This window comes from Mastigoproctus giganteus, chromosome 8 (genome assembly GCF_048544385.1).
Source record: "Mastigoproctus giganteus isolate SK-2022 chromosome 8, ASM4854438v1, whole genome shotgun sequence".
Classification (NCBI taxonomy): Eukaryota; Metazoa; Arthropoda; class Arachnida; order Uropygi; family Thelyphonidae; genus Mastigoproctus; species Mastigoproctus giganteus.
In genome coordinates, this window is record NC_143582.1 from 39,078,609 (window position 1) to 39,099,587 (window position 20,979).

Genomic DNA, 20,979 nt, shown 5'->3' on the forward strand with positions numbered 1-20,979 from the left:
TTTATTTATTTATTTTTTATACAGGGTGATTCAGGAAGAATAGTAAATATTTTGGGGGGGGGGTTATAGTATAGATTATTCTGAGTAAAAAAGTTCATATAAACATATGTCCAATTCTCAATGGATACAGAGATACAGCTGTTTGAAATTGGCATGCACAGCTCCCTGAATCAGATGTGACCAAGAAGCAGTTATAACCTGACTCTGTTTTGTGTTAGAAGTGTTGTTAAAAATGCTGCTCATCTTCACACATGTTAAATATGCCCATATGGTGTTTGTCTACAGTTTTTGTGGTAGAAGTGCTACTGCACTTCTACCACAAAACTTGTAGAGAATACCATTGATGATTTCCTAACAGCAGAATACTCGATTCAAGAGCATTTACTAATGTTTACACCAAACTGTGAGACTGGTACAGTTTCCAGTGCTCATATTTCTTCTGAACATGCAAATGAGCAAAATGTGGATGAAATAGAACACATTCTTCAGTCGGTAAAACGTAGTCCTATATTAGCACATGAAGAAATTCTACGCATATCGCTGTTCCACAGACAAGAGTATGGCGAACATTACGTGGGCACAGCTTGTATCCACTTCACATACAGTGGGTGCAACACCTTCAACCAGGAGACGACACCCAGTGGTTGGAATTTTGCCGGTAAATGCTAATCGCCAATTAATTCCATTAATACTGTTCAGCGATGAAGCTACTTTCACCTGTGATAGTATCAACAACACCTGTAACTCTCATAGGTGGTCAGACAAAAATTCACATGCCACCATAGAGACAAATTTTCATCATCGCTTCTCTGTAAATGTGTGGTGTGATATCATCGACAATCAGTTGATTGGGCCTGTTGTGTTACAAAATTGTCTTACAGGGCCCATTTACCTAGAATTTCTGCAAAACGAATTTCCTCTACTATTGGAGGATGTTCCCTTGGTTACAAGGATTGGTATGTACTTTCAGCATCCTGCACATTATACCTGTCTGGTGATACAGTATCTAAATCGATCTTTCCCTGAACAATGGATCGGCTGGGTGGTCCTGTTCATTGGCCACCAAGGTCTCCAGATCTCGCTCCATTAGATTTTTGTTTGTGGGGATGGATGAAAAGTGCAATATACAAAGAAAAGGTGAATACAAGAGACTAATTGCTCGCTTGCATTTTGGATACTGCTGCCCTCATAAAGGAATGCCATGATGCCCTCAGAAGAACAAGTCATATTACCACAAAAGTTGCAAAGTTCATCGAGGTTGATGGTGGGATTTTGGAACATTTATTGTGAACAGTAAAAAAATTTGTCGATTATTTGTATTTTGTATCATTCAAAAAGTCAATGAATACAAACAATGTCATTTATCATTCTTTAATACCTCTCATAATGGCTTTGTGCATGCCAGTTACAAACAGCTGTAGCTCTGTATCCATTGAGAATTGGCACGTTTATACAAACTTTTTTACTCAGAATAATAATCGATACTATAACTTCCCAAAATATTTACTATTCCTCCTGAATCGCTCTGTATATATGTGTTTATTCTGGATTGGGTTTTATTTTTATTATATTTATTTCAGTATTAAGTTTTAAGAGCTGAACCATTTGCAGCAATCATTAATACCCATTGGGAAAACTAATTCAGATATCAAAAAGGGCATATACCCTTGATAGATAAGATCTCAAAATTTGGTGGGATCCTTTGTTACATATCAGCAGTGACAACCTGTGGTAAAAATGTTCCAAGTTTTAAAGCACAAGCTGAACAAAGCAAGTTGAACTTTTCAGCTATTATACCTCACTTTTATGATTTACCATTTTTAAAAGAATTACTACCTGCAGCCATTACAAATATATCTAAGAGTGCTGCAGATCCTGATGGTATATATGTTATACAGCGACTTCTTATATATGTTATACAGTGATTTGCTGATGCTATCGAGGCAGAGTTAGGTGGGTCGGAAAGCTGCTAGCTTGGGGGGGATACATGGACTAATAGATTAACAGTAGCCACTGGCAGAGGTGAAAGTGATTCTTGCACTGCTTCTATTGAAATGCAGTTGATCAGCTTGGAAAGCAAGGCAATGGGGATTTCTATGACTGCTTGGAGTAATAGTGGAACAAGTAAATACATGAGCTGTGTTATGGTAACTGAGAGTAGAAACAGGTGCAGGTATACCAATGCTAGGAGTATAGTTAATAAATTTGGTGAGCTTGAATTGCTAGTCAAGGCATCAGTCAGATATTGTTGGGATATCAGAGCATGGTGTCACACAGATATAAGCAGTGCAGAATTGGAATTTGGGGAGTACAATGTGCACAGAAAGGATAGGCAGGTCAGGAAGGGAGGAGAACTTATGCTGTTAGTTAAGAAAAAAAAACCTAAGGAAGTACATCCAATTGATGTTGGTGGACAGTGCAATGTTGAGTCTGTTTGGTGTGATATAAGCACTGGGAAAGGAAAAATGATAGTAGGTGTGTGTTATAGGTCTGATGAGTATAATGAGCAGTTGTGCAGAGAAATAGTATGCGAGTAAATCAGAGCGTCTTATAATGGAGGATTTTAATTTCCTAGAGATTGACTGGAATTTGTGGGTTGGTCACTCACAGACTAACAAGGCTTTTGTGGATTTATTGGATGATTGTTTTCTACAGCAGCATGTTCAGGAGGCAACTAGAGGGAGTAAATACTCTTGATCTGATTATCAGTAGCGATTCTTCGTGCATTAAGAATCTACAGATAAAGGAACCACTAGGTGGCAGTGATCACAATGTGCTGAAGTGGGATTTACTCAAACTAACATCAGGGGTAAATGGAAGGGTTTTTGCTTTCGTGAAGGTGACTACTGTGGTCTGAGACCGTATTTAAATTCTATATGGTGGGATCAACTGATGATGTTACCAACAGCAAATTCAAAATGGGAAGCATTCAAAGAATTAAACTTGGAAGCTGCTAGGCTTTTCATACCAACTAAGAAATATTGTTCAAGATTTAGGCTTAAATGGATGTCAAGTGAACTAATCAGACATGTGGCAGGGAAGAAAAATGCATGGGATACATATAAATTAACAGTGACACAGATGCCCATGATTGATATAAGCTAGTCTGTAACCAAGTAACAAAGGAGGTTAGGCAGGCAAAGGCAAATTTCGAGAAATCTTTGGCAAAGGATGGAAAGAAAAACAGCAAAGAGTTTGGCGAAGGTCAAGAAAGCCAACTCGAGAATGACAAGAAATGTCAGATAACTTACGTGGAAATTTAGTTTCCCGATACGGCCCTCTAGCACTGCTCGCTCGGTAAACAGATGGTAGGTGTTATCGGTCTGGAGCAAAGTAGAGAATGATATATTGATTGACAGATAGGTGTGGCAAACAATGCGCTGATTGGTGCGCGAACACAACACACAGTAACATCGGGTTAGTATCATTTTAGTAGCACTAATGGTAACTTGCCCTAATGAACAATTTCCATAATGGTGAAAAAAGGTCAGGTTGCCTCCAATTGAATCTCATGGGAGCTTGAACCCCACCAGAGATGGAGGGGGTAACATAACCTTTTTTCTTTAGAATCATGTGGACTAGCACTTAAATTGTTTATTAAAGAAATATTTTTTTTATTACTGTACTTTTATTTTTAAAGACACTTGTGCGGATATACACGTATCATAACATCAATCAACACCTCAACAGCTATTCACTATATATAGAATCTTTCTTTCTTTTATTATATTATTTCCTAACCTAACGTTTAAGGTTAGGTCACTAAATATAAGGAAACTATTTCTATTATTTCCTAACCTGCCATTTAGGGTCAGGGTACGAAAAATAAAGAAACATTTTCTTTTTTTTCGTAACCAAACCTAAATCAACAGTATAGTAAAAACACTCATGAACTCCAAAAATCTGCTTTTAATAATGAGAAAAAAACATAATGAAGAACATAAAAATGAACAGAACAAAACTTTTATTAATTTAGTTTCCATCAAAAAATCAACTGTTTTATTTCCCTTACAAATTTCTTCCATCTCTACTATTACCCGTTTCCCGTTCATTACAAAACTATTATGCACCGTTCTTTACTCATAAATACACATAATGCCAACCAATGACTACCCAGTAGCTTGTTCTCTGTCACGCCCACCACCAATCATTTCATTGTTTGTCACACCTACCTGTCAATCAATATATCCTTCTTGATTTCGGCTGTAAGTTATCCGACATTTCTCGTCGTTCTCGTGTTGGCTTTACCTTAGCCAAGAGTTCTTCACTTCCTTCTGGTAAACACTAGAAGGAAGTACTAATCAGATCATGTGATCTGATTTTTTTAACATTCAGAATTCCATAGCTTTTTTTAAAATTCAAACTGGTATGGCTCCATAACTATTTGGAATTGGGAAGATTTTTATAATTTTTTTTTTTTTTTTTTTTTTTTGCACCCTTAGATTATATCCTAGAACGTTTTTCATGTAATTTTGAAACTATATAACATGTGTTTATTATTGTATACCTTTTCCTTTATTTTTAATTAAAATTTAATAATTATTTTCAGACTGATCAAAAGCAATGAAAACTGGGCTGTTGCTGATCTGAATGGAATGCAGAAATTTTACCTGAACATTTGCCACCGTTTAGATACAACCTATATACCATGTAGTTCAGAAGCAGGATCGTGTGTAGTGAATAAAGTAAATGGAACGGTGAGTTTTGACTATTGAAAAAAATTTAATATTTAAAGAAAAATTATGAAAAGAACAAATACCGATAATCCACACAAATTAAATGTTTAGTTACACAAATTATGGTCGAGTGCAATCATATTCCTTTCTCCAACAGTCAGGCTACTGTAATTTCTGTGACTAAATAATTTGTGATTTTTTTAGCATTTTTTCTACAAATCTTTTTGAGAAATTAATGTCCTATTCATAATACATTTCTAAAATTTATTATGAAGAAAAGTGAGACTTCAGTTAATCATTTAATCCTTTGTAAAAGACATCTGAATATGTTTGATAAGGACACTTTGCTGTATTTGTTATTGAGTTTATTTTTACCTAAAAAGTAGGGACTGCAAACTGCTCTTGTTGTGCCCAGTTTGCATGTTCTGCCTTTCATACCTGAAATCAGTCTCCTGATAAATCTAACTCTTTAGCTACTAAGTTTTCAAAGCTACTATCCTACTGACTCAGTTTACTTATGCAAAAATTGTATGATACTGAATGGTTATGTAGCTATGGCTGCAATCATATAAATTTTAAGTACAAACTTGTCAAATTTTAGTTGACAAGTTTGTACTTAAAACTCCCCCAGAACCTTCCTGGGCTTTTATTCGTTAATATATGGCAACTGTGCTTTGTCATGGGAAAAAACTAGTCACCCAAGTCAGTGTACTGAAACAGTTGTATGCTGCACATTCAGCATGTAACTGTTTTAGTACAGTTGCATGCTGAATGTGCTCTGTGTATTGATTTGGCTGGACCAAACTAAGAAACTCCTTAAAATTAAACAGAATTGCAATAATGAAAATCCTGTACTTGTTTGAACAGACAAGAGGAAGTAGTAACACTTGCAAGACTCTGAATTGAACATATTCATATCCATTTACTCCATCAGGAAAACTACCTCTTTGCTGCCAGTCATAGTCAGCTAATAATGAATCATATTATCCTTGATTGTACTCTTTATAGATAGGCATGTCAAAAAAGTATTTTCTTCCATCATGAAAAAGAATGAAAGCATGACTTTGTAGCATGTATTACAGAATATTGCAGATATTTTTTTTTTCTTAAAAACATATATCATTTCAATCAAATAAAAAAAAAAAGAAATCTAAATCAATAAATCATTTGGAAGGTTCAGTATGACCACAGTAGCTAATGTGCCCATAAACATACAACCACCGTAATGAAATTAATGATGACTGGGGGCTTCACTTGCTTTGCTTACCAACCCCCATGCACATTTTTCTACATAAACTGTAGAGGTATGAAGGAGTAAGTCAGATCTTTTCCATGTAAAAGACACACCTGTTGAAGCGTACTGATCGATATCTAATCTGGAAATGACCTATGTAATTATTTACATGTGCATTTGTAGTGACATAATTTCCCTGCCCACTTGTGCCACGTGACCTCTTCTCCCATTGGCTACTCCACGACATGGCATTCTCAAGGCGGAATAAATATTACTATGTAATTATTTACCTGCGTTTACATAGGTCACTTTGGAAAAGACCTTTTGCTTCGGGTTCCCTAATGCATGAGGAATGTTGTTGCATCCGGAGGAGCAGGACTGAAATATTTACAAACTATACAAATATTTTAAATATTTTCAAAATACTAAACTATTTGCAAATACACAAACTATATTGAGTCTCTTCATCAGCTGACATTACAATGGAACATCAAATGATGCTGTGTGTGGTCATGTTTTAAACAGTGAAGCACATGCACAAGGTTGGTAAACGTTATGGAGGCAGTTGTCTTTCAATGGAAGACAACAATGTAATTATTTACCTGTGCATTTGTAGCGACTTAATTGCCCTGCCCTCTTCTCCCATTGGCTCGAATAAATATCACTACGAGGAAAACTTTTTTTTTAATGTATAGAGAGATATTAACACGCTAATGTGAGAATTCACTAAATATTTGACAACTGCACTGTTCTGTACTATAAAGGGCCTGGTATCTTGATCTACACAGACATTGAGAGCATGACCATGAGACAAGTGAGAGTGATGCTACCATTACATGCCATGAAAATTTTTCATCATATTTGTATTGGTTTCTTTAAAAAAAAAAATTATCCAGGTCATCCTTTAACTACCTTTGTATTTTTGTTAACATTTATCACAGAGATAATGATTTGGCTACTGGCACACATTACATAAAGAACAGCTCAAAACTGTTTGAATTATTGAGTTGAAGATTCATAAAAAGGTTTTTTAAACTTAATTATTTAAATTAGTAATATGGATATATATTTAGATATATACGATATAATAGTTAACTATATAGTATCGGTGTAAATACACCATAGTTAACCCATATATTTTAACTACGTATGTAGTGTAGAGGGCATCGTTTTAATTGTATCTCATAATGTGGTTGCCTTCACAACGAGATAGCTACTATTGCATTACTTCAAATAAATAACGCTTCTCTAGTAGAGAAGACTAGTGTTGTTTATTTTCAGCGGTACCACCACCCAGACGATCGTTTCGAAGCTGTGTGGCTTCATCATCAGTGGGTGGGCAGGTACCCAGGTAATACAACAAGCCACCACAGTTGCGAAGTTATATCCACATTATGAGAGATGCCAAAAGGGTGTGGTGGTAATGTATTTGGAAAATTAAATGCACAGGGCATAATCCTTATGGGTTTTGATAATTAACTAGAGAAGCGTTATGGGTTTGTGCATTTAATTTTCCAAATACATTACCACCACACCCTTTTGGCATCTCTCATAATGTGGATATAACTTCGCAACTGTGATGGCTTGTTGTATATTACCTGGGTACCTGCCCGCCCACTGATGATGAAGCCACAGCTTCGAAACGATCGTCTCAGTGGTGGTACCGCTGAAAATAAATAACAGTAGTCTTCTCTACTAGAGAAGCATTCTTCTTTCTTCTTCTTTGGTCCTTAGCTGGCAGCTGGGGGAGGCGGTTGGCCACGCAACCAGTATGCTGCTGTAGGTGCCGCAGGGTTTCGGACTTGCTCTGTGATGTTCTTCCATACCTTACGATCCATGGCTTCAGTCCTGGCCTGGTTAAGGTCGAGACGTCGGCTCTTCAAGTCATCTTCCACTTGCTTGGCCCACGTTTTCCTAGGCGCGGTCCGTTGGATGCTCCATTGGGTGGGTCGTTGTCTCCAAAGGAGTGTGGATGATATTCTGTTCGTGCCCATTCTACATACGTGGCCAAACCATCTGAGCCTTCGCTTCTGGATTTGGTCGGCAATGGTTGGTTGCTGTTGGCATCTGGCGCGGATGGTATCATTAGTGACGCGGTCGCGAAGAGAGATGCCCAAGATCTGCCGCAGGCATCGCATTTGGAATACCTCAAGTTTGTTCAAATCTAACTTGAGACAAATCCATGTTTCCGATCCGTAAAGAAGAATGGGCAGGATCAAAGTCCGGAAGAGTCGGATTTTAGTCTTTGTGGAAATGTTGGTCCTCTTCCACAGACACCATTTGAGCGAGGCGAACGCAGTGGCCACCTGTCCAATTCTGCTGTGGATTTCCATGGTGGATGCAACTTTCTTCTCCTGGACCAGCGACCCAAGGTATTTAAAGTCCTGCACTTGCTCGATCTGGATGCTTTCGAGATAGATGGTGGCTTGCGACCCATCTGTTGTCAGGGCCTTTGTCTTACCAGCATTGATCTTCAAACCGTATGGCCGGGCAATGCGGGCAATGTCTTAGAGGATGTCCGTGGCTTCAGCGTCGTTACCGGCAAGGATAGTACTATCATCAGTAAACATCAGGTCAGTCACATAGTGATCCTTGTCATATTGTATGCCCTGTCTGTTTCTGAATGCTTGCCTCATAATGGCGTCGACCACGATGTTGAAAAGCAACGGGGAGGCTACATCTCCTTGGCAGACTCCAGTTTGGATTGTAAATTCCTCAGATAAATCGTTCTGGATGCGCACCTGGCTGGTTAAACCGTTGTATGCAGTTTGGAGGAGTGTGATGACTTTTCGAGGTACATGTTCAACCTCTAGTAGTATCCATAAGGCAGGCCGGTGGACACAGTCGAAAGCAGACTTAAAGTCAATGAAAACAATGACGGTTCGCTGTCCACACCGGATCCTCTCCTCCATCAGCTGACGAATGGCAAAGATTTGATCACAGCATCCTCGCCCGGGTCTAAATCCTGCCTGTTCTTCTCGACTGGTTTGCTCGCGATGTTTTTGCAGTCTTGACTGGATGATCTTCATAAAGACCTTTCCGATGATGGAAAGGAGGCTGATGCCACGGTAGTTCTTGCAGTCCCGGTTATCACCTTTCTTGTGGATCGGTACGATAATGGCTTTCCTCCATGTTAACGGAATTTGTTCAGTGCACCAGATGGTTTTGAGGAGTGAGTGTAGTCGGCGAAGCAGTACATCTCCCCCGGCTTTGATCGCTTCTGTGGTGACTTGGTCCACTCCTGGTGCCCTGCCATTCTTCAGGGATTGTATGGCTGCTTTCACTTCTTCTACTGTAGGCTCAACATCGACCATGGAGACCTCAGGGGGTCGATTGAGAGTGCTGTTGCTGGCGGTCCCTGAGGTGGGTCGTGATTATACAAAGCTTTGAAGAATTCACTCCACCGTTGCAGGCGTTCGGATGGTGATCGCACGAAGGTCCCATCAGCATTCTTGATGTTGTCACTAGTCAATTTGGTCTTTCCACTCAGACATCTGAGGGTGCGGTAGAGAGTGCGGTACTCGTTTTTGGATGCCGCCACTTCAAGATCGTCTGCCACTTGGTTCCAGTATGCTTCTCTTTCTGCTGTCATTCTTTGTCGGACTTCTCGGTTTAGCTGCCGGTACCGTTCAAAGTCGACCAACTTTGCCTGTTTCCATTTGTCCACGAGGTCGAGGCACTCGTCTGATATCCATGGTTGCGTTCGACGTCGGGCAGGTGGACATAGGGGCTTGGCACATTCCAGGATGGCATCAGAGATCTGCTTTTCTTCTTCATTTATATCCTCGGGCACGGCATTATTTATTTGAAGTAATGCAATAGTAGCTATCTCGTTGTGAAGGCAACCACATTATGAGATACAATTAAAACGATGCCCTCTACGCTACATACGTAGTTCAAATATATGGGTTAACTATGGTGTATTTACACCGATACTATATAGTTAATTATCAAAACCCATAAGGATTATGCCCTGTGCATTTAATTTTCCAAAATCGATATAATAGTATAAATATACTATTATCACATAAATAGTATAGATATAATAAATAAATATAGCATAAATATGCTATTACTGATTTATGCTCTCAAAGCAGTTTAGAAAGATTTAGGATTTCAAACTAAAAGTTAAATGATAAAAAATTGTAATAGTAATAAGATTATCAGTAATTGGATAAATCTGCTGATTTGACTTTATTTTCATTTTTAGGAAGTGAAACATATTCCAAGTTTAGGTCAACCTTTATCTCCACCCGAGATAATTGGCGATGGTCTTCTTAAATTGATTTATGCAATGGGTGATCCTTGTGTTGCTTATGGAAAAGATACCAATTATACATCCATCATCCATTTTTCATGTGTAGAGAATTCAGAGGTAAGTTTTTCTCAAGATTTTTGGATGTGCAGTTATAATAAAATAATAATAATAAAATAAAGGTAGCCAAGCAATATGCATTCATTAGAGGCAAGCTTTCTTTCAGCATGGCCTACCCAGCCAATACCTCCCCTGATTGGGGTCCCAAAAGTAGATATTGCAGTTAACAGGTAAGTGGGCTAGTTAGTCTAGCAATTTTCTGAAGGGTATAATTATTTTGAGGGGCCACTTAGCCAGAAAATATGCATTTCCTTTTTTTATGAATTTCAAAAATCATACAATGGAACCTTGTTAATATAAACTTAGTTTATGCATAATGCTTGTTTATATGAAGCACATATGGTATCATTCCCTTGCTAAAGTATAAGCTTTTCTCTATAAACATTTGTTTATTACAAAATTCTGTTAATATATATTACCTAGACCATTTTAGTTCTGTAAGAAATTTATAAATTATTTTTCATGAAGAATACAAAGCTTATGACATTCATGTTATTGTCCTTCTCTGTCCCACCAGCTTGCTTGCACTGACCAAGTTCTGCAATTTTCCCGAAAGATTGGAATGACTTATTAGAATTTACATTTAGTTAAACAGCCAATTTTTGCCAGCTACAATGTAAAGATCCTCTAAAACTGTTACACTAAGCCCAAGGATTCTTTTATTAATAAAATTTATTTTTTGTGCTATATTTAAAAGATCTGACTGTTATTTTTTATTTATTTATTTATTTATTTATTATTATTATTATTTTTTTGTCTTTAATCATCATCATCAGCCATTTTCAATCCACTGCAGGATGAGGGCCTGTCTTTAATAGTTTATATTAAATTTGATATAACAGTTATGGTGATTAAATGGAAAATTTTATATGAAGTTGATTGGATGGAACAAGGTAAATCAGACATTGCAGAGGAATATAACTTTTTTTTACTCATTTTGTCCGTAATTAAAAATAAATAAATAAATAAATGCACGAAACTGAACTGATTCATACTTACTACAAACATTTGATGAAATGTTTGTAGTGAATTTGGATCAGTTAACAAAGAAAAAGCTATGGACTGGTTGTGTTCCATATAATTTTTAATTTTCTTACAAAAAAAATCAAAATCAAAACACTGGCTGTTTTAAGTAATGGTACAGTTGTTTTGTAGTGGTGGAAAATTAAGTAAAGAATGAAATAACTATTTTGTTATGCTGAAAGTGCATATGACAGTACAATATTGAGTCCATATATAATTGGGAAAATTTCCAAGCCAAGGTGTTTTAATATAGATAACTACTTCCATTTAATAGGCCAGTAGAAGTGTTTAGCTTATGGTCAGAATTTTTCAAGTTTTTTTTGTTTTGGTTTGGTTTTTGGTTTTGGAATTTTTTGGTTTGATTATTTATTTTGGTATTGGCAAACAAAAGAATAGTTTCAGAAAAAAAGGAATATATTATTATTCTGGATCATTTTACAGCACATTCTGATGAACATAATGCTATTATTTTTCCTTCCCTCCTTCCATGTTGTGGATAAAGTACAGCAGGCCCTCGTTATAACGCTTTTGCTTTACGCTGATTCGCTATAACACTGTTCTTATATTATAACCCGTATCTGACTATAACGCTGTCTCAGATCATTATAATGCTCTTTTATAGATTGCATTTTTGGCATATTTAATGAAATCGTTTCATTTGATGGAGTCGATAGCTTGAAAATGAATATCAAAACAGATGAATATCAAATGAATATCAAAACATTAAAACATTTCCCATGCTGACTTGAGAAATTTTCCCCCGCTCAGTGATATTTTCTCACATGCTAATTTCATTGCAGTACAGTGACTTGTTATGTAGTTCCGAGATCAACATTTTAAAAAACGATCAAGTATATTGCTTGTAATATTTGCGTTATATGCATTTATCTGAAGTCTAGTCATCATTCAGTACAGTATTAGACATGGTGCATAACGGACAGTTTACTCGAACATTGTATCATAATTAATGCAACCAACACAGTTACATTTTCAAAGAGTTAATGCGGATAAGAATGAAAAAGCAACAACGTCTGGACGCAGTACCAAGACTACAAATGTAAGAAAAAGACTGAATTTGAAAATTAAATTAGACGTTTTGAAGCGAATCGATTCCGGTCAAAGACAAGCGGACGTGTGCCATAATTTAGGACTTGCAAGTTTAACTGTAAGAACAATTATAAAAAAATAAAGAATTAATTTTAGCAGCGGGAAAGATAGCTGTTCTATTGCAAGCAACTAGGCTAGGCCAGCTATTAGGATTTTATTGAAGATAATATCCAATGCAGAATTCAGTTAAGTTAAATATTATAAAAAATAAAAAAGAGAGAGAGAGAGAGAGAGAGAGATTAGCCAATATGATGATCTGAAGAAATTTCACCAAAAAAAAAAAAAAAAAAAATGTGGAACCATTTAAAACTAGTAAGGGCTGATTGAATAGATTTAAAATCTAGGGAGAAGCCGCAAGTGCAGATTAAGGAGCCGAAACTTTCAAAAAAGAACTTGTTAAAATTATTGAAGAGGGATATTATGTGTTATACTTCTCAACAAGTTTTTAACATAGATGAAGCAGGACTTTTGTGGAAACGAATGCCTAAAAGAAGTTTCATATTGAAAGAAGAAAAAAACATGGCAGGTTTCAAAGCAGCGAAGGATCGATTGACTTTATTGATGGGTGATAACTCTGTGGGGGATTTAAAATTAATACCCCTTTTAGTTTATTTGGAAGAGGGCCAAAGTTCAACCCAAAATCGACACATTTTTCTTGATTAAATTCATCAATTAAATTTATGATTTTAACTGGAATTTTAAGTTTAATTTTGATACGTAAATAGTTACCACATAATTATATACATATGTAATGCAGAATATTTTATATGTACAAATATTTGAATATTAAATATTTTGACCGACATTTGTGCATCTTTTCACTACCGTTTATTATTGATTAGGAAATATCCTATGGCACCGACCGCAACTCACAAATACATATGTTACCTTATGGGAATGCGGCGCTCACTTAGCGCTCTGTTTTCCCGGAACAAATCATCAGCATTAAGCGGGGGTCACCTGTACATGATGAGGCACTTCATCTGAACAACATTTGTTCATTTCGTGCATATGAAACTGGTAGCAGCAATTAGGAATGGTTGACTTTGAGGGAACATGTGGATTTTGTAGTGAATTTGAGAAATCAAGGTGGATGATGGTATTGTTACAATACCATGCATCAACACCAGAAGAGCTGACCACCAAACAAAATGAAGTTTTTGTTCTCAGTGAGGAAAGTGAAAAAGTACATTTGGATATGTGCGCATATGTAGACACATGCAAACACACATGGACTTATTAGCATTAGTAGAAGCATATGATGCAAGAAAGCATGCCTATGCAGCATCAGCCAAAAAAAAAAAAAATAATAATAAAAAAATAAAATAAAACTGCTCCCATTTCACCTTCCTTTGTTCCAAAGTACCTATCCAGCCCAGCCTTGAATTTATTTAGGCTATCAACTTCCACAACAAAGGATGAAAGTCTGTTCCACCAACCAACTACCCGTTTGCTAAAAAAAAAAAAAAAAACAACTTACGCACATCTATCCTACATCTGTCTTTCCTCAATTTGAACTTATGCCATCTCATATTCTGAGCAAGAGGAAGAATTCCATCAGCATTCAGCATGCTCAAACCATTCAAGGTTTTATACACCTCAATCAGATCACCTTGCAGATGCCTAGTCTCCAGACACTGTAATTTGCAAAATTTAAGCCTTTCTTTGTAAGAGCAACCCTTTGTTCCATTCACTAATCTTGTTGCCCTTCTCTGTACTCGTTCCAACAGCTCTACATCCTTCTTAAAATGAGGCTTCCAGACCTGTATACAGTACTCAAGCTGTGGCCTGACCATTGCCTTATACAAGGGAATAATCACCTCCTTATCCCTGCTAGAAAAATTCCTTTATATCATTGACAAGACACGATGAGCTACTCTTGCAGACTGTCTGCACTGCTCAGAAAACTTCATATCTGCCTGCACAATTACCCCCATGTCCTTTTCACTCTCTATCACTATCAGTGTAGTATCACACAGTTGATATGTTACTCTGGAGTTACTGCTTCCCATATGCAGTACTTTACATTTGTCAATGTTAAACTTCAGTTGCCACCTGATCAACTTTTCTAGATCCTGTTGCAGTAGTGTACTGTCATTAGTGTCATTAACAACCCTGCCAACCTTCATATTGTCTGCAAACTTGGACATTAAGCCTGATATACCATCATCAATATCATTAATGAATACAGAAAACAACAATGGACCTAACACTGTACCCTGGGGGGACTTCACTAAAACATTAATCCATGAAGAGCAGTATCCATTGATTACCCCTCTTCTCCCACTCAACCATCCCTTTATTCATAGCAGCAATTTGTCTCCAATGCCACACTGCTCCAATTTGTGCAGCAGTCTTCCATGTGCAACAGTATCAAAAGCCTTTCTAAGATCCAAATATATGATATCAAAGTTATTCCCTGCATTCAGTTCCTTTGTGACCACATCATAGTATCCAATCAAATTGGTCAGGCAAGACTTTCCCTTAACAAACCCATGCTGTGTCCGAGCTATAACTGAAGTCTTGTCTAGATGATCCTGCAGTGCTGCTTTAACCAGTGCCTCCATTAATTTTCGTGGAACAGAAGTTAAACTAACAGGTCTATAATTACTTGTGTCATCCTTTGATCCTCCTTTGTGAATTTGGATCATATTTGCACATCTCCAGTCCATGGGTACCTCCCCTGAGTCCAAAGAAGCTCTCATAATTATGGCTAAGGGTTTGCTTACTTCCTTTGCTGCCTCCTTTAATATAGCTGGATAGATCCCGTCCACCCTCGGTGCCTTTTTTATGTTTATCTTCACCAATTTCTCCTCCACTTTCCTCTCAGTTATTACAAAATCAGTTATTATAGAAGGCAGCAGAAGATTTAATGTAAACAAATGAAGTTTCATTTACGCCAACTGTACTTAAGAGGATTAAAAAGGAAGGTTTCCCTTAAATATCTTTAAAACAATGTATCTATTTTAAATATCTTTAAAACAGATATTTTAAAAAACTTTCTGTGTACTATTTTAACTTTTCAAACCTTGTAGAATGCTTTTTTTTAGCTCAAATTGAAAGTTTGGACTTGAAAAAAAAGACAATGAGTGAATTCTGTCACTTATCAGCCCATTTCATGATGCATACATGAGAACAGTGGATACAAGTTTGGTTCAACATGTTTATATTAATGTACCAACATGTTTATAGAAATAAAAAATACTTGAATATTATAAGGCACACAAGGAAGTCTGTGAAAAATGACAATATACAAATGTTAAATAGAAAAAAAGATATTAAAGAGCAGTGAATTAGAGTAAAATTGTGAAATTATTGAAGTTTAATCATTTATTCATTAAATTATATTAAGTGTAACATACATTAAAAAATTAAACACAATATAGCAATTGAAAGTCATTTGTTATTCATGCAGGAAACAAACCAAAGTTTTGAAAGATAAAAACAGCATTCTGCACAAGCACAGTTAATAAATAAATTCATAATAATGGTTACTGTGATAATAACTATTATAAATTTATAGTGTTAATCAGGTTGCTTATGTAAAGTGTTACTTTTTTTTTTGCTTTCTTGTCTAGTTTAAACCCTCAATCTATTACTGAAGGTTATGTCATGCAGTTATCCTCCTTCACCCAACTTTATCATTTTGTCTGTCCTTGTTTAATCAGTATTGTAAATTTATTTTGTTTATTGTTCTTCCCACATGACCTATATTTAGAATTGTGCTGGTTTCAGTATTTCATGTGTAGAAATTTTCTGGAGCAGCATCCACCAAGCATTAAATTTAGTTCATATATCCTACAGACTGGCGTTTTTATATTTTGAGACTATTCTGTTAAATAATGTAAGTGTTCTTCCCACCATTTTCTTTTCTTTAGACCCGAAAATGGAGGAATTCTCAAAGAAATATTGGAGCATATTAGTAGGGCAGAAAGTTGAGTGTCTTGTCATATACTTACATTATTTATTTATGTTATATGTTAATGTAACGTATGATTAAACCTCAAACTCACAATTTTGCTGTAATTGTGTGGCTCTTGAGTATCTTTTTTTAATTTAATATTTGAGTTTTTTATGCCATGTAGTAATAGTAGTGGCAGCATGTGATACAAGAAAGCAAGTGTATGAGCTTATGCAGCATCAGTCAAAAAAAAAAAAAAAAATCACACCATTCCCTCCAAATGCCTGTCCAGTTCCTCCTTAAATTTATTTAACTTATCAACTTCCACAACAACAGATGGAAGTTTGTTCCAGCAATTAACCACCTGCTGGCTAAAGGCAAATTTCCACACATCTATTCTACATTTGTCTTTTCTTAATTTGAATTTATGCCCCCTTAGGTTTGTAATCTGAACAAGTGGAAGGATCCCATCAGAATTCAGCATGCTCAACCCATTCAAGACCTTATACACCTCAATTAGATCACCGTGCAGGTGCCTAGTTTCCAGCCACTGCAATCTGCAGAACTTAAGCCTCTCTTGGTAAGAGGATCCCTTCATTCCCCTCACCAATCTTGTTGCCCTTCTGTGTACATGCTCAAGCAAATATACATCCTTCCTAAAATGAGGCCTCCAGACCTATATGCAGTACCCAAGGCGTGGCCTGACCATTGCCTTATACAGAGGGACAATCACCTCCTTTTCCCTGCTAGCAAAATTCCTATATATCATTAACAAAACCCCATGACCTGCCCTGGCAGCCTGTCTGCATTGCTCAGAAAACTTCATATCTGACTGCACAATTCTCCCAGGTCTTTTTCATTTTCTACCACCTTAAGTTTAGTACCACACAGTTGGTACGTTTCTCTGGGGTTACTTCTACCCATATGCAGTACTTTGCATTTGTCAAGGTTAAACTTCAGTTACCACTTCTTAGCCCATCTGCCCAAATTATCGAGATCCTGTTGCAGTAGCACACTGCTATTACTGTCATTAACAACCCTGCCAACCTTTGTATCATCTGCAAACTTCGACACTAAGCCTGAGATACCTTCATCAGTATCATTGATAAATATACAAAACAACAGTGGATCCAAAATCGAACCCCTGTGGGACTCCACTAATAACATTTAGTCCACGAAGAGCAGCACCCATTAATTACCACCTTCTGTCTTCTCCCACTCAACCATCCTTTTATCCATTGTAGCAACTTACCTTAATACCATTCTGCTCCAATTTGTACAATAGTCTTCCATGTGCAACAGTGTCAAAAGCTTTCCTGAAATCCAAATATATATCAAAATTATTTTTTGCATCCAGTTCCTTTGTAGCCACATCATAATATCCTATCAAATTTGTCAGACAAGACTTTCCCTTAACAAACCCATGCTGTGTCTGAATTATTGCTGCAGTCTTGTCTAGATGATCCTGCAATGCATCTTTAACCAGTGACTCCATTATTTTACCCGGAACGGAAGTTAAACTAACTGGTCTGTAATTACTTGTGTCACCCTTCATCCCCCTTTGTGAATTAGGGATACATTTGCATATCTCCAGTATGTCTTGCTCACCATTCCTAAGGATACATTTAGTTTCAAATGTGTTGCCCACTCTGGCATTGCACTGTTTCTCACAAGTGAAAACATGTAGCATGGTTGTATTTTAGTTATTCTTTAGTAAGCAAGTTTGTAATCAGTAGTGTGTGTAAAGAAAATGGAAAACGTAAATAGAAAGTAGTACAAATTGTGTAATGTAGATAAAAATTTAATTTTGTTCTTTCACCATCTGATTAAGCACAAGCTCCAGCACAGAAGTGAAAATATGTGGGGGGAGAGAGAGAGAGAGAGAGAGAGAGAGAATGAGAGAGAGAAGGAGAGAGAGAGAGAGAGAGAGAGAGAGAATGAGAGAGAGAAAGAGAGAGAGAGAGAGAGAGAGAGAGAGTATTTATGCATGTGTGTGTCTGTCTTTAGATCATCAGAATTTGTTGTGTGATCTGAACCTTAACTTTCTCATTTTATTTATTTTAAGTCTTTAATGGTAAACTTTTATTCCCTCCTAATAAATAGCTGTTCACAGTGTGTATGAGCTGATTACTATACTCTTATATTTCATTAAAATAAACAGATTTATTATTATTTATTCATTTTTACACTATACTGCTTTCTTTCTATTTAAATGAACTAAAATTGTAATAAAGGTAAACACGACAAAGAAAACTTGTTTTGTGTCCATCCTGAAAATAATAGTATTATACCATTTTTATTAGCAATGTTTGACTTAAATTTTGTGACTGGAATTTCCAGTGTTTCTGAGTATTTGCACTATTTAAATTTATTTCTTTAATTTCTTTATAGGAAGAAGGTGTTAAGTTTTTAGGTAAAAATGGGAACTGCAACTATGCTTTTCTTTGGCTGACAAAGGCTGCTTGTCCTTTAGAAATTTTGGAGGCAAGAGAACAGTGTGTACTTACTGATCCTGTAACTGGGTTTGTTTTTAATGTGACACCCCTGAGAAAATCATCGGGCTACTCTGTTGCAGCTTCAAAAACCCAAACATTTCAGGTAAAATTAAACTAATTTATTGAATATTATAATTAAGTGACAGTTAATATGTTATTATTATTATTATTAACCTGGCAGCATTTGCCTGGGACCTGACAGGTACCCTTCACATATCTGTGGCAATCAATCATTAATCAGATTAAAAATCTGAATTTTTTTTTTTTCCTATTTTCCTAAATATACTGACACATTATTTGAGACGTTTTGGAAGTGAAACATTATAAATGGAAAGAACCTTGTCAGGTGGCATGTGGCCATATACCCCTCTTCTCATATTATGCTTAACACATTAGTTTCATTTCCATGTCTCATAAACACATAAACAACATATTGTGTGCACTTGTATTTCAAAATACAGTAAAAGTCTGAAAATCTGGACTTCTTGGGGACTGGGTCGATTCAGATTTTCTGGATTCTCAGGCAGTACTTTTAAAATTAAAATTTAAGATGGAATAAAGAAGAGATGACCAGGTAAATTTTGACAGTTCATTCATTAGCAAATAAAGCATGCTTCATTTATTGAAATGAGCAGTTTTAAAGAAAAATAAAGTCAACACCCAACAAAGATGTAAACAAAAGTTTTCATCACAAAAAAAAAAAAAAAGCGTGTAATGCTTGAAATCATGTTTAAAAATGAACAGTGTAAAAGAAAAATACAGTATATAAATGAAAGCAGAAGATACATCTTTTATATAAATTTATTTGTTTTAGTTTATTAACGAAACAAATATTTATTTGTTCTTTTCCGCAATTTCTGTTGTGTCTGTTGCACTGCTTGTGGATGGAACACTTGCACCTTCTACTCTGTCTGCTGCACTGCTTGATGCTTCTGTTACTTTCTTTAAATACTTTCTTATATAATCTTGTTTACGACTTTGTAATTTCTGTGTGATAAAATTATTATGCACCATGTGCGCATGCATGACGTCCTGAAGACTGAAGCTATAGTTCTGTTCCATAATTTTAATAACTGTTTCAATGGCTGTTTCTGCAGTAGCCCAAGATATCTTTTCTTCAACTTTGTCATTTTCTTCACCAGATTCTTCTGAATAATTCTCTTCTCTGTTATCAGAAGTTATAATGCTACGAATAATTTCTTGATCATTGAAAGTCACTGCAACTTCAATGTGTATCCACTCTTCTGTTCACAAGCAATTATATTTCTTGTGTTGGTGTATCATCCAAGAAATTATATTTCTTGGATGATACACCAACTGTGTTGTATTAAAATAATAATTTACTTTTAATACTGCAAAATAATGTACATAACATAGATATTTACAATTAAAACTATTTACAATAAAATATAGTATAAATAAAATAAAAGCGATAAAAGCATAAAATGTTAAAACATACTAAAATACCGGATACCGAAGCTTTCAGAGGCATCCGCCTCCTTTCTCAACAGTACTTTTTTTTTTTTTTTTTTTTTTTTTTGCAACACATCATTAAATAATAGCAGGTTCATGGCTCATGTGGTTCCATAGGCGCATGGGCGGTATTCCCCCCATGCGTACTAGAACCGGAAATGGCTCGGGAGCGTGCCAGGTGGAATCGGTCATCCCGTCCAAGTACTACAGCCTCAAGGAGGGGATGCATACGAACTCCACTGTCTCTGTTAATGGTATTGTTCTCAGAGGTATTGTTCATGAATGTACATTTTTCTTTTTGTACTTTATAGCATTCAAAAAAAATGTACCTATAGCATTCATGAATGCTATAAAGACCGCGGATTATGGGAAGTCTGCTGTGGCAGAACATTTTTGGGAGAAGCATCATCAGATCTCCCCAGACGAAGCTGTCATCGCTGACTGTGCTCATAGATTTTGGGACCGCAAGTGGCTTGATGAGAGCTTACGAATTTGTTCATCCGAGAACAATACCATTAACAGAGACAGGGGAGTTTGTATGAATCCCCTCCTTGAGGCTGTAGTACTCGGACGGGATGACCGATTCCACCTGGCACGCTCCCAAGCCAATTCCAGTTTTAGTACACATGGGGGAATACTGCCCATGTGTCTGTGGAACCACATGAGCCATGAACCTGCTATTATTTAAGGATGTG

General features: G+C 36.3%; 1 protein-coding gene across 3 annotated transcripts in view; it reads left to right on the top strand.

The window, feature by feature from the left end:
- Positions 1-20,979, top strand: part of Lerp (lysosomal enzyme receptor protein) — a 441,548-nt gene that overhangs the window by 112,782 nt on the left and 307,787 nt on the right. For all 3 annotated transcript variants that reach the window (XM_090379899.1, XM_090379900.1, XM_090379901.1), the window contains exons 14-16: positions 4,550-4,697; positions 10,121-10,285; positions 18,708-18,914. In XM_090379899.1, coding sequence (XP_090236025.1) covers positions 4,550-4,697; positions 10,121-10,285; positions 18,708-18,914 — 520 coding nt within the window. The remainder of the gene's footprint in view (positions 1-4,549; positions 4,698-10,120; positions 10,286-18,707; positions 18,915-20,979) is intronic.